The following is a 24,510-nucleotide window of genomic DNA, read 5'->3' as shown; positions in this document are numbered from 1 at the left end:
AAAGTATTGAAAGATAAATATAGATAAGTTTGGTGGTTTATTTGAAAAACTTTTTTAACCGGAAGAATAAAGAAGAGATCAAATGAAAACGTAAAAAGAGAAAAGAAGAACGTCTCTTAGAGAGAAAAGAAAAACGTGTCACAGAGTGGCGAATCACGCGACGAGTCTCAGACCCCTTGCCTCTTCTCTTCTTCTTCTTCATGTGTGTTTACCCTCCAGTTTTAAAACCCCCCTCTCTCTCTCATTTCCCAATACATCTCTATTTATTTCTCTCTCTCTCTCTCTGTGTCTCGTTTGATCAGCGAGACTTTGAAGAGTGAATTAGAAAAGAGTTTGGTTTGGTTTGGTTTGGTTATTTCGAGGAGTGTTATACTGTTATGAATGACTTTACATAAATTCTTGTGATTCTACTCTTTATTTTTCTGGGTTTCTTTTGACCTTTTTTGTTTTTAATTTTCTCAAAGAAAAGAAGCGTTGATTATTCTTCCCAGTTCTAAATAAGGAGAAAAGGATGAAGAACGAGGAACAGTCAAGATCTCTGTTTGGAATCTCCCTGTCTGATCGACCAACATGGCAACAGTTTCTCATCTGCACTTCTGGTTTCTTCTTTGGTTACCTCGTCAACGGAGTTTGCGAGGTTCTTTTCATCATTCATTTAATTATCCTTTTTTTTTTTTAATTTTGGTTTTAATTCATTTCGAGGATCCCGAATTATAATAGATAACGTTGATCATTTTTGTTTGTTTATTTGAGATAATTCAGCATAATTATCTCCTGATTATGGTGCATTAAGAAAATCATTTGCATGCTAAGTGTTTGATGTTTCATTGCATGACCAACTAAACTCTCTCCTAACACACACGCAAAAGCTTTTTGATTTATGTATTTCATAATTCAAACTATAAAAATATCCTCTTAAATTGCAGATATTGTGAGATCACACAAAAACAGTTGTGATCTTGTTAAAAAACAGACTTTAGAGAATTTGTTGGATCTGTACTTGTGATTATTGACTTGATTTTTCTGATATTTGTGTCTTTTTTTTTATATTTACAGGAATATGTTTATAATCGCCTGCAATTTAGGTAAAGTCAACTTTTAATTTCTCCTACTATTTAGATTTTTAGCAAATAAAAATAATAATAACTGGATTTGTTCTCTCTCTGTCTCTTTGTAGCTTTGGTTGGTACTTCACGTTTATACAAGGATTTGTCTACTTGTTCCTCATCTACCTTCAAGGCTTCACCACAAAGCATATTGTGAATCCTATGAGAACTTATGTCAAACTCTCTGCTGTTCTCATGGGCTCACATGGCTTAACCAAAGGCTCTTTGGCTTATCTCAATTATCCTGCTCAGATCATGTTCAAATCCACCAAGGTACTTCCACAATTTTAAACAATCTCATTGAGTTTAAAGTAGCCAAGTGTTTAGAGAATTGTTCAAATGGGTTTCAGGTGTTGCCTGTGATGATAATGGGAGCGTTCATACCCGGTCTGAGGAGAAAATACCCGGTCCATGAATACATTTCAGCCTTCTTGCTGGTTCTTGGTTTGATACTATTCACATTAGCAGACGCGCAAATGTCTCCCAACTTCAGTATGATAGGGATTTTGATGATTACTGGTGCACTGATCATGGATGCTTTCTTGGGTAATCTTCAAGAAGCCATTTTCACAATGAATCCCGAGACAACTCAGGCAAGAAAACGCACAACTCTATTCTTCCTGTTTCCTTTTGGTTTGTCTCGCATCTAAGATTCTTGTAATGTATTTGTTTCAGATGGAGATGCTTTTCTGCTCGACGGTTGTTGGATTACCGTTCTTGTTTGTTCCCATGGTCTTAACCGGAGAGCTTTTCCGTGCTTGGACTGCGTGCTGGCAAGTAAGTACAATCCTCTGTTTTGTCCGGTTTTGGTAAACCGTAAAGCTTAACCAACCAAATTAGTACGCTTTAGTTTTTGGTTTATACATATCATTATGAGTAATAGTCCATTTGAATCCAAAGTGATAAAGAAATGACTTTGTATAGGATTTGAAAAGTTCTTGGTTAAGGTTTTGACTGGGTACATGGTTCGAATCAGAGTCAGCTTCTTCGGTTTAGACTCTTAATTAAAAGAAGTCAAAGTTTGTCGGATTCGAAATGAAATCATTGACCGACGACGTGCCTAAATCTACCAACCTTTTTTTAAAAGCCAAGTTGTCTTTCATAATAATAATGATAGTCATGTACATTGAGATTGAATCCATAAGTAAAGTACCATCGTGTAATATTTTAACAGTTAAACGCTTTAATCATTCATTAGTTGATTGATGTATTTTAAAATTCATATCTTCTTTGCCTTTGGTTTTGGCAGCATCCGTATGTGTACGGAGTGCTTGTATTCGAAGCAATGGCCACATTCATCGGTCAAGTCTCGGTTCTATCCCTCATTGCTCTCTTTGGAGCCGCTACAACCGCCTTGGTGAGTCTCTATTCTTGTCTACTACACATGTGAACTGAATATGCGTTTTCTAAGTCTAAAAACGTTTTGTGTGTAGATAACAACGGCGAGGAAAGGAGTTACGTTGTTGCTGTCGTATTTGATATTCACCAAGCCGTTGACTGAGCAGCACGGGTCAGGATTGCTGTTGATAGCAATGGGAATAGTGTTGAAGATGGTTCCTATGGATAGTAAACCTCCTAGCAAGATTCCGGCGAGACCAGCGGCTAGGAACGCCGGAGGTGAGGGTGGTAGAGAAGAGGAAGAAGAGAGGAAGTCATTGGTTTAATAATGTTGCCATGTATCTATTATCTATATATACTTTATTTAAGAAGTTTTAAAGGATTTATAGACAAAAGAAAACACAAAAGATGGGGATGAAAGCAAATAGAGTAATAAAAAAATTGTTTTATTTTGCCAAAAATAAATATTTAAATATAAATTTACAATTAAACTCTATGAATCAAATATTCAATAAATTAATAAATATGTTAAATTAATAAGCATAAAACACTAATACTACATTTTAGGAGAGAAAAAGAATCGTTGAAAAACTGGTTCTAACTAAGATCCTCCAACTTCTTTATCTGATCTACTAATAACAAAATGATCAACAATTTTTACAGTGTTGATAGGATCTTGTTGCGATGTTGTTGCACACCATTTGCTTGGAAACCTTCTGAGATGACTCATCTTTACCGTCGATCTTGGCTCTGAATCCCAGTCTTTGTCTAGCTTCCATTCCTTTGGCACCTGGACTCATTAAGCACATACACTCCTCTAGTTAAAGACCAATCACAAAACAAACACCAAGCTAATAATCCCATAATCACAAAACTTGTTACTTTTTGTCATTTTTAATTCAGAGACTTGCCTTGTCTACTCCGAGAGTGAAGACTTCAAGGTCTCCATCAGATTTGATATGGAAACGGGTGAATGATTTGTAATTAGCTATGCGGAGAGAAGAGAAAGCTTCATCAAAGTGTATGTGAAGCCAGTTGATGCAGATGTACAAGTAACTTCCAAAGACCAAAGACACGACAGGAGTTGAGAAGACCCAAAAGTATAGAAACACAGAAGCATAATATATAGCTGCTCCACTTCGAGAAAGCGACTCCATTCCTTCCCGGCAAATGTTTGTCCGTGTAACCGCCATCACCTAAAACGTTAAACACTTAAGTTTGGTCCTAAAACAAAAGGCTAAGTTGACAAAACACATTACCTCAGGTATATCAAATGCTGACATAAGATATTTGATGCAAGCTGGATAGAATCCGAAGGTCCACTGTTCGATACGGACTCGAAGGCCAGTGGGGTCCGGAAAGTGTTCATTTTCTACTGATTTGTACCATTGATACAATGTATGATACCCTGTAATAATATTGTGGTTACCATTAGTGTCAATGACATTGTAACGAGGGTCAAATACAAAAAAACATTCGTAACTGACCGGAGGTTGCAAGGAGCTTATGCTGAATACAGGTTTCTATGCCGAGTTCCAATAGCAACATAAGAATCAAAGCAGCGGTAAGGTGTGCAGCAACGTGAAGAACTCCAATTAGCATCCGTCTCTTCCGAGATATTTTTGAGGGAACAAACATAATTGCAGCTACTAGCAACATGACAACACCGGTGAAAGACACATATGACTGCTCTGTTATGTATACAAAGGCGCTCCAAACTGTGCCCAAGAAACTCCCCAGGTGGCCAGAAAATGAATCATCTCGTAAGATGTGGCCTAGCTTACACTGGAACCAACAATGAAAGAAAGATAAAATACCTTCTCATGAGTGTTAGTGGATGTTGCTAATGTGCACTATTTTAGTAGACAAGACCTTTGTGACACCTCCGATCTGGTCCTATGTACAAGTTGACTCGACCAGCCATGCAACAATCAAACAAGAACATGCATAGCTGATCACTGGTAACTTAGACCAAACCGGAGATGTTACAATTTTAATAACCTAATACAAGCTGCATGGTGGCAGAAGAAACAGTTCATGAGAAAAAAGGAGTTTTAAAAAGGTCAAAACCGCACCTGAGGGAACAAGGAAAAGACCAAGACAAAGTATATGATGCCACCAATGAAATCAAATTGCCAGTTCTTTTTCCTGAACTTCAAAATATTTCCCAAAGCAATCTGCAAGGAACAACAAACAATATAATTAAAGTTTTTGAATGCTAAAGAAAAATAGGCAAATCGTATAAAAGACCCAAGAAACAAGAAAAAAAAGAATTACCCTGCTTGAATCTTTAAAAGAAGGGTAAGCAGATTTACTGTCATAGGAAGCACCATAAAACTTTGAAAAGTCGCTAAACACATGGGTGGGATGCAAGAAAGCCCCACCACAACCATTAACAAGGAGATGTTCGACATGGGCAGCTGGTCCATCTGATTGATGAGTACAAGAATGACGCATATAATGATGCAAATCTCCTGCCATTCTAAGTTTACACCTGCCTTTCAAAAAGGCGCATATCAGGTGTCTCATGTTCTTTCCAGTATCGTCTTTCCAATACCAATCAAGAAGCCAGTTCGGCTCATGTGTGATAATGATCACTCCATCATCCTTCCCAACCTAAAATGAAAAGATTTTAAAAAAACTCTCGTTAAAGCAAAAAAATTGGATATTAAATAGTATCAAACAGAGACAACAACAATAATAACTACCTTCTCTTTCACTAATTCAGAAAAGAAATTGAACTGGTAGACATCAATATCACCATGAAGCGCGAGATCCAAACCGAACACCCACCATCCTTTAGGTAGCTGCAGTGCAAAATAGCTTTTCTTTTGGGGCATTAACCAGCCACCAAGCCAACTTTTATGGCATATATACCTCATGAAAGTATTGAGTCCATCGAACCAGTCTAAAAATTAAAACAAAAACATTATTACATATAATTAAAAGCAATACCAACAAAAACCAAGTATGCATGCAAGTATGTGAGGACCCACCATGGTTTCCAGGGATAAGAAAGCATTGAGGACCATCATAATGCTTCAGATCAGAAACACCTTCAGGTAACTCAGGCTTCTCAACAGATATTGAGTCGTTTTTATACCAATGGGGAGGTTGCAGCGCATACTCAAAAGGACAAAACAGACGTTTTTCATATGTAAACGCTGATGGATTTGGGTATCTGACAATATATCAAAGAAAGACATCCATTTGGTTACATCTAAACATGCTCAAAAAGACAGAGAATATGAAACTTACGCAAGATCTCCCCCAATAAGCAACACGTTACCCCTTTGTAGAGATACAAGATCATCATCAAGCGGGACATTGATGAAAGGCTGAGCTAGAAGTTTTGCGACAGAGTATGATGAGTTCCCACCATCACCAGTATCCGCCATGAAGTCAAACCAGAAATCATCCATATCAGTGAAATGATCATATAATAGTTCCTTTCTCTCGTCTCCATCACAAGTTTTGGTCATTGCAGCCTACATATTTATTTATAAATGGAGGGAAGGTTACAAGAAAATGGAATACAATAGAAAGATAGAGACCTGATCATAACGTATCACTAGAAACATATGTGTACCTGCATCATCCGCATGTCAAAGCGGCCAAGAAACACAGTCACGGATACGAGGAGGTCAAACACCGTTTTAAACAAATCAGCTGAAGTTCTGAAATAAATAATTAGACAGAGCAGATAGTGTTAAAATATCCTACTTCAACTAATTCACAATGCCTTAAAAACATTGGACGTACCCTGAATACCAAGGTACCATATCTAAGAAATTAGGTTTCATTTGCTGCTTCTTCAGCTTCTCATAATTGTTGACAGACACAGGGTGTGCCAGTGCCCACCTAACCGTACAACAAAAATTAACATTAAGACCAATATTAATTATTCTGTATGTGTTGCTGACGTTGCCAACTTACCCTGTTGATCTCTCCACTACATAATTGGCAATATAAAGACCAATAAATGTTGCCCACAACGAGTATATAGGAGAAATTTCGTCCGATGTTACAGGACAAGACCCATTGCATGCTAACTGCAACTAAAAAAAGATAGGATTAGAACAGACACAAAAAGATTAAAATAATTATAAAAAGAAGACAGACCTCCCCATAAATGACCCATTTGGACAATAGCGGATAATCACTAGCAGATCCAACAGGAGCAAACCATGATGAGCAGACTTGGTCTTTAAGCTCATCAATCTGAACGAGTTTAGTAAGCCAAGTACTGTTGCTAGAACGCCTTCTTTCAAGTGGTGTTTGCCTCAGGATAGCACGATTACCACAATGGCTGTAGAATATACAGCACGCTATGCTTAGAACCTGCACAATGGGACTTTTCCTTCAAAATTAATGTTACCAAGCAAGTGATTTTTTTAATTGTACAAGGTTTGGAGATTGTGTAGATACAGCGCAGTTTTGAAGAATGGTTAAGATCGCCGGGCGTCTTCTAGCGACACGAGAAACAAGACCGAGATGCCAAAACCCAATAAAAACGATGTGGAAGACAAAAAGGAAGACTACGGATGATGTGTAAATAGTTAGAAACAAGGACAAGTTCATTCTCAAATCCAAACCCATTGACTGAAAACTTGGGAGATGGTACAATGCTGCTACTAAAATCCAAGCAACATGCCTACACAACATTACAAAAGAATTTTTTTAAAATCATATACTTTTACCAAAAAATAAAAAAAAATTCATATGCTGAGTAAGAAAAAATAAATAAATTCATATACACTTTATTGAAGAAGGGATAATCCTCACCAACGACTAAAGGTTGAGTAGCTTGGTTGAATAGTCTTTCCTAAGAACGGAGATGAGAAGAAATAGAAAAAACCAAGCAAGCAAGCATACATTGACCACCATTTGAAATTATTGTCAAGTTTTTCAACGAGGGTGTGCATGTTATCCGAAGAAATAAAGAACAGGCAACCCATGATGACAGCAATCATAGCATGTCGTGAATGTTCATGAGGATAAGGGTAAGTGTGCGTTAGCATTGTCCTGACCCTCTCCATTTTAAGTTTATTTAGGAAACGAGCAGAGTGTTTATCAGAGCTCATAGCTTGATACTCCTTAGAACTCGCGAGAAAGGCTCCAAATCTTGAAAGAAGGTAAAGAATGGTTAGGATAATTATAAAAACTTCAGCAGAGAGAATCTTGTGAGTAAGAAGACATTGGTAATGAATGGGATCAAAAACAATATTAACGTTATAGCATAAACTATATACCTTCAATAGGAATCACGCGAACGCTGCCTCATCGATCAAACTGTAACCCTCGACATTCTCTTGATACATTCTCTTAGGATCGGATTTAGAGAAAGAGTATCGTTGATGTTGTTGTGGTGAATCAAGCTTTCATTTGTGTTTCAAACAAAAAAAAATTATTTCAATTTAAAAAAGTTTAAAATAATTTGTGGTTGTCTGAAAAGGTACCAATTTCCCCGGAGAGAGATGAGGTACCTGGACTGATTCTCTCAGGCACCATTTTTTCAGAATTTTTAAATATAAGAAAAAAATATTAAAAAAAAAAAAATAAATAGAAGAAAGGAATCTCCGCTGCTCCACCACCAATTTTATTAGATTCCAGAATCTTTGATTCCGAGTTCTTTACAATCTATTCTAAACCTACTTGAATAGAATTGGGCTATTATCCAATATCAGCTGATATAATGGGCCTTTAATATCACATCAAGGCCCAAAACGAAAGAACAATATCCTCAAGAAACCCAGGTTCGATACCCAGAGAGAGAGAGAGAGAGAGCATCTCCCATCCCTTTTACAGATCAGTCAACTGTATAGTGAAGCGCATAAAGGAAGAAGACCTAGAAAGCGCAGCGGGAAACTCCCAACAAAAACAAATAATTCGAAAACAAACAATGTCCTCCTCCGACGACCACCACCGTCTCCTCTCTCTCATCGAATCCTCCGACGCTATCTTCACCTCCTTCTCCGATTACCTCCGCCCTTTCACCTCTCCACAACCAACCTCCCGTTCCCTCGGCAAGCAGTTCCTCCCGTTCCTCAACAAATCGATCTCCCTCTTCCCCAAACGCCTCTCCGCCACCGCCAATCCCCAATCTCGCGAATCGGCCGGGGATCTCTTCCGCGCGTACGAGCTTTGTTTGGATTGCTTGGAGTCCTTCTCCGCTCAGTTAGCCTGCAAGCCTCACACTCTTCAGCTCCAGAGATTGCGGATGATTTACTGTCTCGATGCTTGGGGGTTTCACGAGAGTGTGATTGCCCAGGCGTTTAAGGTTTTGGAGAAGCTTAGAGGCGGTGAGGCTGGGTCGAAGTTGTTGCCGGAGGTTAAGGAAGGAGAGGCGGAGCTTGCGATGGTGTTGGTTGAGGCTGTGGCGGCTGTCTTTAAGGGTGTGGCGATGTCTAAGCAGGTAGATGATGAGCCGTATAGAACGGTGCTTCTTATGGTCGAGGAGGTTAGAGATTGGTTCAGGTCAGTGTGGGATTAACTCTTTTTTTTTCTTTGATTATAGCATAGGCTGAGGTTTTTTTGTTGTTGTGCAGGGTTTTAGATGCTAAGGCGTATGAGAAGTTGCATAGAGTGCTCGTGACGAATCTTGGTAAATGTGCTCTTTCTTTGGTTAGAGAAGCTGAGCGTTTTGATGGGGGTTTAGTGCGTTCCTTTTGCGATGCGACTGTGAAGGAACACTATAAGTTTGCGTTGGCAAAAGATCGGATTTTCAAGGTGGGTGTCTTCCCTTGTTGCTCCTGCTTTTTCTTTTAGCTGCTCTCATGTAATCCATTTCCCATTTCCAGTTTGCCCGTGATGTGCTTTCTGTTTTGTGCGGATTTAAGGATAGAAGAATGTCAATGAGCATTGACATTTCAATGTCTGTGTTGTGCAGCTTAACTTGCCAGTTCAAGGTATGTACATAAAAGATTTGCATCATACTTATCTATCACCCTGTGCATCGAGTAACTGGACTGGGTGACTTTAGGTTTCTGATAGCTCCTCAGATGACGCGCTACCGCAAACTTGCAGTGTCTTATAACACTGCTCCTTTATTTTTCAGGTTGAATCTAACGATGATATTGAAGATTTTGTTGTGCTTGTCGCTTATTGCGCTCACAAATTTCAATCAGCAGGAGACATGAACTGTATTCAAGTTTCGAAGAAGTTAAATGAGTTAGCAGCGAATTTCTCCGAGGTACGTTTACTCTCCTGGGCAATGGGATGTAAACCTCCCTCAATATATTCAGGGACTTAATTTGTAAACTTACTGCTTGGCAGGCGTTACCACAACTTAATCTGATTCTTAGACTTTATTCGTCTGGGCTGTCCATCATGGTTTACGATTCCAGAGAAAGCAAGGTTAAAGATACAACTGATGATTGGAAGATTCAAGCCCTGCTCGATGACGAGACTAGATGGCAAAATTTAGTTTCCTTACTCGGTATGGTGGATCAGACTGATTTGGGCAATCAGACTGATTTATCATTGGTTGGTGGACATAAAAGGTACATCAGTAAAACAGATGATAGCTGTTCAGGCATAAACATGAAGAATTGGTGGCTACAATATGTAGATGCCTTGAAGTTCTTGTGCCAACCGCTTGCGACCTTGATAAACTCAGTGAAAAGAAAAATTGTGTTGGAAACGGGAATGTCCTGCGCTTCTGCTCATTTGTCTACTATTCATGATGCCTTTCTCCAGTTTTGTGATGGTCGTCTCTTCCTTCAGAGGTAAGGTGATCATTCTCTCTCCTACGCTAAGTTCTGTTGCATTTAGTCAGGATCGTGCTCTTCGAGAAGATTGTTTTGCTTGTCAATGGTGGAAATAACTCCAATATATTTTAAGGAATTTTAGAAGTTACGTCTTTTAAGTTGTTGATTCATGCAGTACTTTTTTCTCTTTATTTTTATCATGTTAATATGCAAATAGTTGGCAGTTAAGATGGCGTTTAAATCTTCAACGCACTTAGAAACTGGAAGCTATTTAATTGTTATGTGAAATCTTTGTATGTGGGCTGAATGCTTTTCTCACCTCCTCTTTGGCCATTTCTTAGATGCACCTCTGAAAAGGGAGGTAGCGAAACTGACAATAACAAAGCTTTGTTAAACGTGGCTATGGCTGCTTTCATTGTCTCGTTGAGAATCCAGCAAGAAATGGAGGTTTGGTTTTCATGTGCAGTGCATACAAATCTATGAAACATATCTTGTTCAAGTTACAGCATGTCATCGTATACCTAATTTAGTGATCCAACATGTTCTTTTTCAGATCAGCGTCCATCTAGTTGAGAATGTAATTGCTAGTCCATGGATCGGATCTCAAGAACTCAAGTATATATTAGCGTCGCTATACAATGTTGGTGTCGTTCTGTACAGAAATAAGGAGCTAAAAAAGGTGGAGTACATGCTTTTTGACTTCTTATATATTTTCTATGCAAAAAGTATGAAGACTGGATGAAAATCTGCTCCTGCTTTATTTGTGTGGACTTATTCATCTGTATAATATATTCTTCTTACTCGTTTTCTTAGTACATTTTATAGAGTAATTGTTCTACCTTGCAGGCTTGTGAGGCGCTCAAGCTGTGCTCGAAGGCATCATGGAGATGTGTTGAACTAGATTGTCAGATATTTGTAAATCAATCTAGTTCATCTGAGCTGTCAGAAGATGCCATTATGGATTTTGTGGGTGAAACATGTAATAGGTCTGCATTCTACTTGGATGTACTCCAGCAATGTAGTAGATGCAAGATTAGACAGACTATCGTGCACATTCTGGAAAATTGGCTTTCGGCTGAACATCTGATGAGAAGGCTACCAGGTCCTGCGGCAATTGTGAAACAGTGGGTTAAGGTATATGTTTAATGACTTATCTTTCTTATATATATATATATATCTTAATGTGTGCTATCAACAGATAGAACGGGGATGTCACACGAATTTGGATGTGGTTGATTCTTGTACAACTTTGTACTCATTGCTATCATCTTCCAAGCAAAAGTCAAATCGAGCTATCGGAAAAATCCTACAGCAGGTTGGATCCTAATAACCTTTTAGCTATTGGTTGGGTAAAGTTTGTACTTGTCCTAAGCTACTATAAATCCCGTTTTTTCTACCTTTGTCTTATATCGATGGATATACTTTACGTATCTGTAAAATTGGTGAAAATGATACTGGTATACTTTTTAATTTGTATTTTTTCTTCTTTATAAATGCTTGTAGGAGCTTCTGGCCTATGATGAAATGTTCTCTTTGAGCTCGAAACTAGGTCAACAAACGCGAATCGAAATAGCAGATATCCTCTTGAAGAATGTTTATGTCACAGAGGATATGCATGTAGAGAGAGCAAGAATCTTAGTATGGAAAGCAAGAATAACAAGGGCATCTGGAACTGAACATCTAGCTGACTGCATTCGTTTCCTGTCAGAAGCAATCTCTATATTGGTATACCTCTCACTACATCAGAATTAGCAGCTCACTAATTAAATAATATATTTCGTGACCAAGTTATTTTGTGTATGAAAGCAGAGTGAGGTACATCATGGGACAAATAAAGAGGGAGCGTCATCTTCTTACCAGTTACCTATTGCGTATTGCTTGAGAGCTTTTTGTACCCAGGAAGCTGAACCAAACTCGAAGGTGCAAATGCGTATGACATAGCCTCTAATTGTTAATAGTTGATCTTTCACTGAAAGATTTTGCCTCGTCTCTTTCGCGCAGAAAGTCTTTCAAGATATTAGTACTTCGCTAAATCTCTGGCTGAGGATTCCTGGCCTAGATGATAGTGAGGACAGTCTACCAACAGAAAACATAGTTCCATTACTGTATAATATGTTCGATTTGATGTCAGTGAAGGTATCTTTTTCCTATTTTCTAGTCGGACTACAGTTTTTAGTGGCATACTTTATAGTGCGTGCTTCATTTTATCTGGCGCTTGATACTATTCCCAGGGATGTACGGAGCTCCATCATCATATATACCAGCTGATTTTCAGATTATTCAAACGGAAGCATGTCAAATTGGAGGTCTGCCTTGGAATGATGTGGGAAAGTAGAAGGCTAAGTCATGCCCTATGCCCTTCTCCAATAAGTGATGCGTTTATCCTGAGCTTATCAGAGAATTGGGGTGACAAATCTACGTGCATTGACTTCTGGATAGATTGCCTGAAAGATTCAAAAGCGAGGCTAATTGGGTTCCAGCAGAACTTCCATGATTTACAAAATGATTTCCTACGAAGCTCCAAAAAGGATAAAGGTCCCTTTCATTCAGATATCACAATAGATGATATCACAGATGCAGCTTCAGAACTCGTTTCAAGTGTAAGACATTTAACTTATTTGCATAGCTTTTTCTCGCCAAATATTATTTATGGTGATATTAGATTTTGCTAATGAATGTCATTTCAGGCCTCACTTTCTGGTCAATCATCTTTCACAGCTGCATATCTTTATTATGATCTCTCTGAAAGGCTCATATCGTTTGGCAAGCTTTCTGAGGTAATTTTGTTAAATTTGTTATACGTTTGTTATAAGTATTTTACAAAACTTCCACGATGTTTTTGTTGTGAATTATTGCCAGTCATTGTTGCATGCACTTAATGGTAATGTGTTTTCTTTACAGGCTCTTTTATATGCAAAAGAAGCCTACAGAATACGAACTCTTTTATTTCAAGAGAAATTTAAGTATACAGCTGAGAAGCAGTTCGAAAAATACAATGACGCAGGAAAAATATCAGAGATACGGAGTTATAGCATAACAGATTTCGAAGTGTACAGATCGTTAGCAACTGACTTTTGGCCATGTGGGAATTTTTCCTGGGACATTAATCACTGCTACTTAAGTCGTTGGAATGTACTCCAATGTTATTTGGAAAGCACCCTTCAGGTTCTGTTTCTGCTCAGACCTGTTTTAACGGGGCCATCACTTCTCTGTTTCTCAATTTGGTGCCAAATGTGCAGGTTGGAATTGTTAATGAGCTGATAGGGAATGGGTTGGAGGCAGAATCCCTTCTGTCATGGGGGAAAGCCATTTCATGTTCGCAAAGTCTATTCCCTTTTGTAGTTGCATTTTCCTCTGCTTTAGGTATGAAACTACTCTCTTATTTTCTTCTGCTTTAAGTATGAAACTACTCTCTTTATTCCTTTTGTTAATAAGCCACTTGATATATTTTGTTAAATCATGCAAGGAAATTTTTACCTCAAAAAGCAGAGTCTGGATCTGGCAGAAAAGGAAATCCAAAATGGAAAAGAGATATTAGTTACTAATCAGCGAGAATTTTCATGCGTAAAGTGCAAACTCAAGTTAGAAGTTACACTGGATAAGCAGCTTGGAGATGTATCTCGAATACAAATGGATAGAATTTCCCAGACAGATGGATTCTTGCATGCTGAAAGCTTGTTTAGTGCTGCCCTTGGAAAAATCTGTTGCTCAGCATGGAAAAGCTGCATTAGATCTGATGGAGAAGACATTGCTGATGGAACAGCGATTGACAAAAATGGAGGGGAAGTTTTAAGATATAAATCAAGAAAAACAAAACTCAGTGTAAATAAAGAGCCAACTGAAAGCAAAGGCCCCAGGAGGGGACGGAGAGCTAAAGCTTCCCAAACTTGCGTGTCAAAGGACCATGATTTGATATCTGAGCCAACTTCAAGATTGACTCGTTCAATGCGTCAGTCACGTAAAGAGCAATGCCAAAACTGTGTGCCTGTAGTTGTTTCAAATGTATCTGATTGTTCTGGTGGTGAAAGGGTGTTGTTGGACACAGAAAACACAGTCCATGGCTTTTGCATTTGCTACAAAGGAAAATGTACGCAATGTCTATCTATAGACGTAATGGAATCTGGGTCTCTCAACAGTTTGGTAAGTTTGAAATGGGAACTCTGCCATAGGAGGCTTGCGTCTTCAATACTTGTTAACCTCGGTACGCTCTAATACCTCAGCTGCTCATGCAAACGTGAATTCATGCATATGAAGTTGTCCTTTTGACATGTTCCTACTGATTACAATCTAATAGCTTGATAGGGTAGACGAGAACTGAAATTCAGTTAGCATTAAATTCATCAATTGCTGATTAAAAAAAGAGTAAAGGGTCTTGGAAACCTTGAGTGAGTTTTGAGCCAAATTTAGTTTGATCTTATTCTCCCTTTCCGTGTGTTCTTTTTGTTTTCTGGCCGTTCTCTTGTATATACATGAAAATATGTCTGCTACTCTGACGAAAGATCCGTGATATATACACATTTCATTCACTAAGCATCATTATAATCTCGTTTTCCAATTCAGGAAAATGTTTGGCGGATTCTGGTAGAGTTCATCTAGCTTATGAAGCACTACTGCATAGTATCTCTGTTTTATTTAAAACTAAACGGTCCAGCCACAACCAACCTTCTGTCAGTGAGTTGCTGGAATTTATTGGCCAAGAAGCCACAATGGATGTATTTGCTATTGATAGGGCAATAATACTATACAACTTATGCTGGTTGAGTTTGCGCAATTACCACTGCAGGGAGAGCAGGTATGTGTGACATCTTTTGGTTGTACTCTTCTCAATTTTGCCATGCTTAAGCTTTGTTCTTTCTGATGCTAAATTTATGCCACGAGAGAAGTCATACGTTGAATTGATCAAATATACCCTTTAGAATTATGTACCTATCATCCTCCTTACCCTCTTGATTGTTAGTTTTAACAGGTTTATTTGCTGTGATCTGTCTCATATTCCTTTCCCAAAACTGGTGTCATGGTTGACATTAGCATTTATACTCAGCAGAGAGGTTCCAATAGTCTTTCAAAAGGTAAATGCTCAGCTTATTCTATGGTAACCTTTCTTTGATGGCTCTGTTTCAGTCTTAATTATTGTCTGGTATAAACCTTCCCCACCCCCCCCCCCCCCCCCCCCCCCCCCCCCCCCCCCCACAGGTTTCAAGATTGCTTGCTTCTGTATACATGCTTTCTTCCTCAAGTGATGAGTTCTCAATCGTATGTGATGGAAAGGAGCTGTCTACAAGTCACTGGGTCTCATACTTCCATCAAGCCTCGCTTGGTACCCATATTAGTTACCAATTCATTTCGAATTTGAGCCGAGGACACAAACCACAGTGCCTCTCAGATAAAGAGGTAAGAGAAAGAGGCTGGATAGGTATCTTCAGCTTGACAATTGGAAGTACGTGTTGCTTCTCTTATCTGACAGCTTGTATTTTCAGTGTACTGAGGCTACTTGCTCGAGTTGCATGGTTCCTGAGGAGTTGGACTTACCCAGGTATGACATGAGTTCACTTAAGCAACCAGGCATGCTATTAATTTCCTGTTGGCTTACTCTATTTTTGTCTTACTCGCAACTGTAGGCTTGCTCCTGAGCGTACTCAAGATCTTGTTCAATTTGCTAAAGAATTTTTCAGCAATCTTCCAAGCTCCACAATCATCTGTATTAGTTTGCTTGGAGGCGCTTTGAATGAATTGTTACAGGAGCTAATGCAAATTCGTTCCCCCGTTTGTGCCTGGGTTCTCGTATCACGCCTCACCTTGAAAAGCCAACCGGTTGCCACGCTTTTGCCGGTAGATTCGGTTCTAGAAGGTAAATTATAAACTGCCTACTGGTTGATCAATAAGGTTTTCCTCTTTGTACTCATGATCTCGTTGAACCACTAGACATGTCAGACGACGACAGTGCAACTATTAGTTCTACGGAAGCGACTCAAGTTAAGAATTTGGAGAGGCGCTGGCTTTGTCCATGGGGTTCCACCGTGGTTGACGATGTAGCTCCAGCATTTAAATCAATATTGGAGGAAAGCCACATATCATCTGGATCTCCTGTAGAAGACACGAGAGAGCATAGAAATTCATGGTGGAAAAAGAGAAAAACACTTGATCATCATCTTAAAAAATTCCTAAGGTATGACGGCTCTCTTTCAGAAAGACTGATCAATCCTTTTCATATATCTTGACATTTTGCAGAATCTTGTCACGCCCAAAATTGTTTTTACATTTTATTCTCTTCTTAAGATTTTAAACTATGGCATTTACAGGGCCGTTTTTTTATCCATCTTCTTAATCCACAACTAGGCTCGAGTCTACAATTTTGTTAAAAACATTCGGTAACCACTCTTTTGTTCTAGGAATCTAGAAGCTTCCTGGCTCGGTCCCTGGAGATGTCTGCTTCTTGGAGACTTGTCAAACTTCAAATTGCCCGACTCAGTACAGAAAAAACTGGTAAAAGATCTCAAGTCCAAGTGCAAAATGGAAGTAAACGACATGCTTTTAAAGGTTCTTCTTGGAGGCGGGATTGAAAACTTTGAAGGAGAAGCATGCGTTGCTCAGCTTTCTTTGAGTAATGGTTGCTATGTAGGTAGAGGGGGATATCTTTATGAAGAAGATAGCTGTAGAACTCCTACCGCTGCAGCTAATACTTCTGAAAGTAGACATGGATTGGCTTTACAACTGATACGTGAAGCAGCGACCAAACTAGAGCAACATGACGGTTGTGACAATAGAGAACCTATCATTCTTGTTTTAGATCCCGAAGTTCAGGTTCGTCAATTATATCCTTTATTACTGTCAGTCCCATAGCAAATAAGAGTGTCCTTTTTGTCCCTTGCGTTCACAGATCTTCTTACCTAAAACTGTGTTCTGATATTTTATTAGATGCTTCCTTGGGAGAATATTCCGATACTAAGGAAACAGGAGGTGTACCGAATGCCTTCTGTAGGTAGCATATTTTCTGTGCTAAAGAAGCGCAGTCTCCAAGGAGAGCCAGCAAGATCTCAAGCTGCTTCCTTCCCTCTTATTGATCCGCTAGATTCGTTCTACTTGCTGAATCCGGGTGGTGATCTCAGCGAGACACAAGTCGAGTTCGAGAGTTGGTTCAGGGATCAAAACTTTGAGGTAACATATAATATAGAGCCAGCATTACTCGCAGTAAACCTTTTTCTTGATGCTAAAATTTTCAAACTTCCATCATTGCGTATACTTTCAGGGGAAAGCTGGATCGGTACCAAGTGCGGAAGAGCTGACAGAAGCATTAAAAAGCCATGATCTATTTCTATATTTCGGTCATGGAAGTGGTATGACTGTCCTTAGCTGTTTAAACGTTAAACCTGTCTTTGGTGCAATGCTCGTTTACTTTGAGATTCGTTTTCTAATTACATCTACTACTGTATCTGATACTCGCAGGATCACAATATCTATCTAGTCGGGAAATAGAGAAGCTAGAAAACTGTTGTGCAACTTTTCTAATGGGATGCAGTAGTGGTTCGCTATGGCTAAAAGGCTGCTACATCCCACAAGGCATACCACTCTCATATCTCTTAGCTGGATCTCCAGCCATTGTGGCCAATCTGTGGGACGTAACAGACCGAGACATTGATCGGTTTGGGAAAGCGCTGTTGGAAGCTTGGTTGAGAGAGAGATCAGATTCTCCTTCCCCATTTTCTTCAGAAGGTGGTTGCAGCCAGTGTGAGTCATTAACTAACGAACTTGCAGCCATGAATCTAAAAGGAAACACCACCAAGAGGACGAGAAAACCATCTTCGCGTAACAAGCCAGCACAATCGAGTGCTGATGGGTCAGGGAAGATGGAGTGTAATCATAATCATGGACGCAAAATCGGATCATTCATAGGTGCGGCTAGAGAAGTGTGTACGTTGCCATACTTGATTGGGGCTGCGCCGGTCTGTTATGGTGTACCAACTGGTATCATAAGGAAGAAAGGAATTGAAGCTCTTCTTCCTTCTTCATCTTCTTGTTAGACTTTAATTTTGAGGGATACTTACGGGTATGAGCCAAGTAAATCAGAGATTTTAACACGAGAAAAAAAAGGAGACTAGAGAATAAGAGATCCATCTCTCTTTTTCTTTTTATTTATATTGTAAAAATGTTTTATCCCTAATCACATGTTTTATATAAGGGAAAATTTAGAAAAATACTTTCATAAGAGATTTTATTTTGAAATTTATACCACTTTATATTCTTTTTGGAAAACTACACTTATTCCTAAGGGCATCTCCAACCCTACTCCATTTTCAACTCCAAACTTCATTATGGAGTAAAATCTTCTCCAACTCCACTCTATTTTCAATTCCAAAATGGAGTAATGGAGTAATCCTAGCTATTACTCCATTTTGGAGTTGAACTTTTTTTTATTTATAAAATAGTCCTTTGAATCTTTAATGTTTTTATTTCTTACTTAAATAATATTTAAAATGGATACAATAACATGAAAATAGTATATTCCAAAAATATTATTTAATAATTTTAAATAAATGCATAAAATAACAGAAAACATAAATAATTAAAATAAAAATAAAGATAACATCAAATAAGTAATGTAATAATCTGAAAAATTCGTTCCGGATCCGCTAAGGTCGGTGAAATATTGCCCAAACGGAGAAGTCTGAGAAAGAGCTTGTTGATCTTGTGATTCAGCATTTCGCTTTGATGTTATTTGTATTGGTTGAGCTTGAATATATGCAAGAACATTTGGATCTTGTATGGATGAGCGTGAACTCGATGCACCAATTGAATTTGGAAGAGAAGCTCCACTTCCGAGTATTGAAATTACAGAAGATGAAAATGTACAATTTCAAAAAAAATTTGCTCGATTTAGGAATATCAAAGATAAAGAAGCTCATTTTTCATTACGAAATGCATTAGTTGATCATTTGTGGAAAAAATATTCTAATGCTCATTGTTGAACCCACATATATGTTGTCTTTTTTTTAATGATTTCTTGTACTTTTTAATAATAAATATTTAATTCAAATAATTTATATTTTAATTATTTATCGTAAACATAAAATAGTTGGGGTTAATTAGTAAATTTTTATAAATATAAGATTTATTTGCAATTATTAATAAAATAAAAATGAAATCATTTAAGAAATATTATTTTTGGAGTAGAAAATGGAGTAATACATTGGAGATGCTCTAACTACCAAACTATCCAATTACAATGTTTATAAGTATTTTAATATCAATTTTTTTAATAAAAACATGAATCACTTTAGAATCGTATGCTTTTGAAAAAAACATATTTTTATAATAAAATCAACAACAATCAGATTTAACGACAATCAATAGCAAATTTTCAGTATTTGTTTGTTCTTATGATTTAAAGAAAAACAAGAACCGAGCAGTCAATAACACAAACGTCTGTAACAATAACTAAATGATCACTTCCTGTGATTGGAAGATTTTGGTTTGATGTACGATTAGACACAATAGGAAGCAAATAGTGCATTATGTATCTTTTCTCTTTTACTACAATTTATTTTTACAGTATTTTTCTTCTTTGACTATCACACAACGATTCTAGGTAAGCAATGATATCTAATGAACTTTTTCAATCTGGAACACGGAATAACTCTTGCAGTTGCAGATAATTTCTTTAAAAATTGTGTATGATTTAGTCCATCCATCCTTGTATGTGCGAAGATACCAGTAATCAACAGCATGAACACGTTTTCATCTCAAAATGTTTACTATAATAATAATAACAATAATATTTACAAGTTTAGTTTAGTTATATATTTATAAATTAATTAGTTATAAAAATTTAATTACTAAATAAACCAAGATAAAAGTGTCTTATCACATGAAATAAAGGTTAACTTTCAAAAAGGTAAAATAGAAGTGTATTTCTCAAATTTCAAATCACAAATAATGTATTTTTCAAATGATCCATTTATATAAAAATCTTCTTAGTTTACAGATTATTTTAGTTTTAGTTTCCACCGGATGATCTCTAACAGATGAAAAAATAGTTATTAACCGGATTCTCTACTGAATTAAAACTTTGCAAAATGTCTATGAAACTGAATCCACTTTAGTTGTGAAGTTGTGATTCAACTGCAAAAGAAGTATTCTCAAAATATACATACTTGATTTCATTTTTCAATTGAATAAAATTTACAAATAGAATATTTGACTAACAAAAAAATGAATAATATCCACTACAGCCAAGCAAGTATCAAAAAAAGCTATGACTGCTTATTAGCTAAAATCTATAATTTATCTGTAAACCCAACAATCAATAAAATGAAGAATCTAAGCTAAACTAAACTTTACACATAAAGGATATATTATGTACATGATATGTACATTTGTCTTTCTCCGTGTGTTTTGAATGCAATGTCTCCATTGACGGCTCACGAATGTCACTGGTGCTAGAGAGAGAGAGAGAGAGAGAGAGAGAGAGAGAGAGAGAGAGAGAGAGAGAGAGAGAGAGAGAGAGAGAGAGAGAGAGAGAGAGAGAGAGAGAGAGAGAGAGAGAGAGAGAGAGAGAGAGAGAGAGAGAGAGAGAGGAGGTTTATATAGGTCATGAGCACGACGAGAGGTAATTGATTTCGAAATTAGTTTTGCCGCTAAACCAAACCGAAATAAGTATTAAACAGCTTACTGACTCATTACCAAGTTTTGCGGTTTGAGTTGGACTATTGTCTACCTGCATCATCAATTTTTTTTAAAGTGATTTAGGATCATCAAGCATCATCTTCTTATAAGTTATAACGAATATATAAAAGTTTTGTGTAACATCCCATGTCTTGGTATATAGTATATATATTGTAATACTTAAACAAGAGACTAAAAATATACAAGCAAATGTACTCTGAGACTAAAAATCAGCATATGGAAACTCACAAAAACACTTATATATGGAGAAGAAAGTTGACAATACATTAACAAAAGAAAAGTTGACCTTGGTAAATTGTGAAAATCAGATCATGTGAAAAAGTTGAATATCATATATATATATATATATATATATATATATATATATATATATATATAATTTCTTCTTTAAAAAAAAGTATAATTAAAGAGATCGGTCCAATGTCTCATCAACTTTTTTTTTCCATCTATTAATATTATATAAAGGGCAAAAGCCCAATCCAAAAACAACATAAAGCCCAACAAGGCAAACAAAAGGACAAACAAAAAACATGGGCCAACAGCCCAATCGTCCACCCAAAGTGGACCATACAACCAGGCCCAACCGATCACCCAACATGGGCCTTATTACTAACCAGCCCAAAACACTGGAGCTAACCACACCGTAACCTATTGGGCCCTAAGCCCATCATCGTATTCCAGAAGGCGCCTCTCTTCCCGCGTGGTGCGTGAAACGGGACACGTGCTGAAAACCTCACTACGAGGGACACGCGTCACCAGGCCGCCACGTCTTGACCGAATCACCATCAAAGGGGCACGTGTTCTACAACCGAAGCCCCACCCCTTCACCGGCATGCAACCTTCGTCGCCGCACTAGTCGGAGATCCGCCAGAAGACTACAACAGCTTCCGCCGGATTCAGAACAAAGCGCGATTCAACTCCACCGTGGAGCCCAAAACCGATGAAACTATAGATCTCGAAAAAACTCGATCTACGATTAGAAGAACATCAATCATCTTCGATCGATCCAAAATCAACAGATTTTCAGATCGAGAGTCGATTGGACAGAGGAAGACCAAAAGCGTAGATCGAGAACTTGATTCCGGATTAAACCGGAGAAGAAGCCGGCGAAAGAACGGTGCTACCAGAGCCACCGCTTTCCCGGAGACGAAAGCCGGCAAAACCGGTGCTGTCAGAGCCACCGTTTCCCGGAAGACAAAAGCTGGCGATAGCAGTGTAAGAAGGATCACCGCTTCTCAGAATCAAACTTACTGACCGGAGATGAGAATGATAGAAGCTCCGGCGAAAGTTTTCTCTCAATCCTTCCTCTGTGTCGAATTTAGAGAGAGAACAGAGCGAAAGGAGAGAGAAAATCAGGGTCAACTTCCCAATGTCTCATCAACTTATTGTCTTCACTTGAATCATAAGCCAATGTTATTAATCTCGATTGTTTTCTTGTTTTTAATGTAAGGAATGGCATTTCAACAAGCTTTAGTGGCTAGTAAAAGGGACAAGAAAACATACACACACATAACTTAGCTCATCGTGAAAGGGATGTGGTCCTCATAGCGTGTGACACCTGTATCGAGATATAGAAAAATGAATAACTACAAAATATTTTGGAATGTGTTATTAGTATAATAAAAAGCATCAAATAGGGGATAACCACTTGGTTATGGAGATAAGTCATAATAATTAAAACAATTCAAAAAACAAAAAAACAATTTAAATCCGAGCGAATAAAGTAAAAAAGCAAGAACAAAATGAGTCAAAGAAGGCACCAAACAAAAAGGTAGAGCTACCACATGGGAATATGTATACGTGGTGTTATTTAGTTGGTCTGTCATTGTGTGAGAACGGCGAGACTGTGGTCGCTGTTATAATAACATGCGTTGTTTGGACACTGTTGTTTATCACAGCGATTGATTCTTATTTTTTGTCACGAATTTATCACAACCATTTAAGTCACGAAAAGTTTCGTTTTCACCTGCGAATTCTTCATCACTCTGGTTAAAGTGTTAAACCAAAAAGTGCGCATAATAAAATAGACATGGGCATTCGGAGTCCCAATCGGGTTTCGGTTTTATCCATTCGGATTTCGGTTTTTCGGGTTTATCAAAATCAATCCCATTCGGGTTATATAAAAGTTCGGTTCGGGACCGGTTCGGGTTCTATCGGGTTCGGGTCGGGGTTAGTAAATCTTCAAAGAACCGGTATAACCCATTGTACTTTCGGATTCGGGTCCCAATCGGTTCTTCGGTTTAATAATACCTGATTTGTACCTATTTTGTAACTAAAACATAAATGAAATCGGTTCTTCAGATTTAAAATATATGATTTGTACATATTTTAATAGCCAAAACATAAGTAAAATCGATTTAAAAAAAAAAAAAAAACATCAAACGTGATTATTCAAAATCAAGCGAAAGATAAATATAGTTAGTGATAGAAAGAAAACCAGATAAATGAAATCATAAAACAAAAAATAAGTTCTCATGAAATGAGAAACATTATTCAATAAAAACAAAACCAAAATCTAAAAACTTCAGGCATCAACCGCCACATTCCACAATCAACCTTCATGTAACATATAATTATTTTAGAAGTTCAATAATATCTTAAAATATTTTGGATACATATTAATAATTAAGATCATATTTGGTAGAAGTTCTTTTTGTAATTTTAAATGTTTCGGGTTCTATCGGATATCCATTTAGGTCCGGGTTCGGTTCGGATAATACTCATAACCCAAAATACCAAAAAACAGGATCCATTCGGTATTTATGTCGGGTTCGGATCGGTTCGGATTCATTTTTATCGGATCGGGTTCGGTTCGGATTTTCGGGTTCGGTTTATTTGCCCAGCCCTATAATAAAACGAAAGTAAAGGTAATAATATATTATATATATGTTGATAAAAAAAAGTTGTATAAAGGTATATATATAATTCTCGTTTTGAAGATTTTTTTTTTTCATTATTGACGATCCCTTTTTTCTTTTAAAAATGGATTCCCATATTAAATCTTGATCAATGTATCTTATATATTAAAACAGAAGTCACAACCTTAATTCATGTGTGATTTTTTTTAAAAAATAGACCTAATGGACCTATTCATAGAAATTCATACTACATTTTAATTCAGACTAATAATAAATATAATTTTTAAAATATTTTAATCATAATATCTTTTGATATTTTTTCATTTTAAATATAAATTTTAAAATTCTAACAAATCTGTTTAAAAAGACTTTTACAAGATCTTCATTTTCGAAATTATATTTAAATATTTTCAATCATTTTGAAATTAGTTTAAAATATTATTATACACTAATATATTCAGTTATATAAAGTGAAAAAAAAATATAATATTTTATTTATTATATAATCATAATCAATCATATTAAAATAAAATTATTATATTGAGCTAAATATAATAAAATTGTATTAAATTTATATATTTATATATTTTATTTTCGTAATTATAAAATATTTATGTTCAAAAATAAAATCTAATATGTTGGTAAGATGGGTTAACATTATCAAACTATATAATACATGTATAAAAATTAACATGTATTTCTTTAAAGTTAATAATATAAAATCTTTGTAACTACTTTAATCATAATATATTTTCATTTTAAATATAATATATATTTATATATTATATTTTAAAATTCTAATAAATCTGTGTAAAAATA

The 24,510-nt window shown here is 36.9% G+C and overlaps 3 protein-coding genes across 6 annotated transcripts; 2 read left to right on the top strand and 1 right to left on the bottom strand.

Moving 5' to 3' along the window:
* Positions 1-124: 124 nt before the first annotated feature.
* LOC103861351 (UDP-galactose/UDP-glucose transporter 2) lies at positions 125-2,895 on the top strand. The gene is made up of 7 exons (XM_009139059.3): positions 125-637; positions 1,057-1,085; positions 1,178-1,379; positions 1,457-1,699; positions 1,782-1,883; positions 2,356-2,463; positions 2,540-2,895. The coding sequence occupies exons 1-7, from the start codon at positions 512-514 to the stop codon at positions 2,768-2,770; spliced, it is 1,041 nt and encodes a 346-aa protein (XP_009137307.1). The 5' UTR covers positions 125-511; the 3' UTR covers positions 2,771-2,895.
* On the bottom strand, positions 2,883-7,939 carry LOC103861350. Its single transcript, XM_033288073.1, has 16 exons — positions 7,697-7,939; positions 7,230-7,568; positions 6,873-7,098; positions 6,567-6,785; positions 6,381-6,496; positions 6,207-6,305; positions 6,034-6,121; positions 5,703-5,932; positions 5,441-5,625; positions 5,153-5,352; positions 4,722-5,060; positions 4,520-4,621; positions 3,932-4,229; positions 3,704-3,852; positions 3,356-3,640; positions 2,883-3,234 (listed from the first exon to the last, which is right to left on the bottom strand). The coding sequence occupies exons 2-16, from the start codon at positions 7,526-7,528 to the stop codon at positions 3,046-3,048; spliced, it is 3,024 nt and encodes a 1,007-aa protein (XP_033143964.1). The 5' UTR covers positions 7,529-7,568; positions 7,697-7,939; the 3' UTR covers positions 2,883-3,045.
* A 349-nt stretch (positions 7,940-8,288) lies between these two features.
* On the top strand, positions 8,289-18,412 carry LOC103861751 (separase). Of its 4 annotated transcripts, none has more exons than XM_033288072.1 (27): positions 8,289-8,921; positions 8,993-9,173; positions 9,245-9,352; positions 9,502-9,636; positions 9,720-10,171; positions 10,495-10,600; positions 10,707-10,832; positions 11,000-11,287; positions 11,352-11,468; positions 11,657-11,878; positions 11,963-12,073; positions 12,155-12,289; positions 12,385-12,753; positions 12,841-12,930; positions 13,055-13,318; positions 13,393-13,516; positions 13,620-14,354; positions 14,714-14,945; positions 15,120-15,222; positions 15,347-15,544; positions 15,631-15,686; positions 15,772-16,001; positions 16,076-16,319; positions 16,543-16,954; positions 17,069-17,308; positions 17,400-17,487; positions 17,597-18,412. In XM_033288072.1, exons 1-27 carry the CDS (start codon positions 8,347-8,349, stop codon positions 18,169-18,171), a joined length of 6,516 nt encoding a protein of 2,171 aa, XP_033143963.1. In that variant the 5' UTR covers positions 8,289-8,346; the 3' UTR covers positions 18,172-18,412. The 4 variants fall into 4 exon arrangements, with proteins under 4 accessions (XP_033143963.1, XP_033143961.1, XP_033143962.1 ...); XM_033288070.1 differs by having other exon boundaries at positions 15,111-15,222; XM_033288071.1 differs by having other exon boundaries at positions 11,960-12,073.
* The last annotated feature ends 6,098 nt before the right edge of the window (positions 18,413-24,510 follow it).

This window comes from Brassica rapa, chromosome A03 (genome assembly GCF_000309985.2).
Source record: "Brassica rapa cultivar Chiifu-401-42 chromosome A03, CAAS_Brap_v3.01, whole genome shotgun sequence".
Lineage (NCBI taxonomy): Eukaryota > Viridiplantae > Streptophyta > Magnoliopsida > Brassicales > Brassicaceae > Brassica > Brassica rapa.
Note: the sequence above shows the minus strand (reverse complement) of the source record. Positions and strands in the feature narration are given on the sequence as shown.

Bases quoted from the DNA above. Each gene is read 5' to 3' on its own strand.
- LOC103861351 (XM_009139059.3), top strand. From the start codon at position 512: ATGAAGAACGAGGAACAGTCAAGATCTCTGTTTGGAATCTCCCTGTCT. The intron at 1,380-1,456 runs GTACTTCCACAA...AATGGGTTTCAG, and splicing joins TCATGTTCAAATCCACCAAG to GTGTTGCCTGTGATGATAAT. The intron at 2,464-2,539 runs GTGAGTCTCTAT...TTTTGTGTGTAG, and splicing joins GAGCCGCTACAACCGCCTTG to ATAACAACGGCGAGGAAAGG.
- LOC103861751 (XM_033288069.1), top strand. From the start codon at position 8,347: ATGTCCTCCTCCGACGACCACCACCGTCTCCTCTCTCTCATCGAATCC. The intron at 11,469-11,656 runs GTTGGATCCTAA...AAATGCTTGTAG, and splicing joins TCGGAAAAATCCTACAGCAG to GAGCTTCTGGCCTATGATGA. The intron at 14,946-15,110 runs GTATGTGTGACA...CTTGATTGTTAG, and splicing joins TACCACTGCAGGGAGAGCAG to TTTTAACAGGTTTATTTGCT.
- LOC103861350 (XM_033288073.1), bottom strand. From the start codon at position 7,528: ATGAGCTCTGATAAACACTCTGCTCGTTTCCTAAATAAACTTAAAATG. The intron at 6,306-6,380 runs GTAAGTTGGCAA...TTGTACGGTTAG, and splicing joins GTAGTGGAGAGATCAACAGG to GTGGGCACTGGCACACCCTG. The intron at 6,122-6,206 runs GTACGTCCAATG...TATTTATTTCAG, and splicing joins ATGGTACCTTGGTATTCAGG to AACTTCAGCTGATTTGTTTA.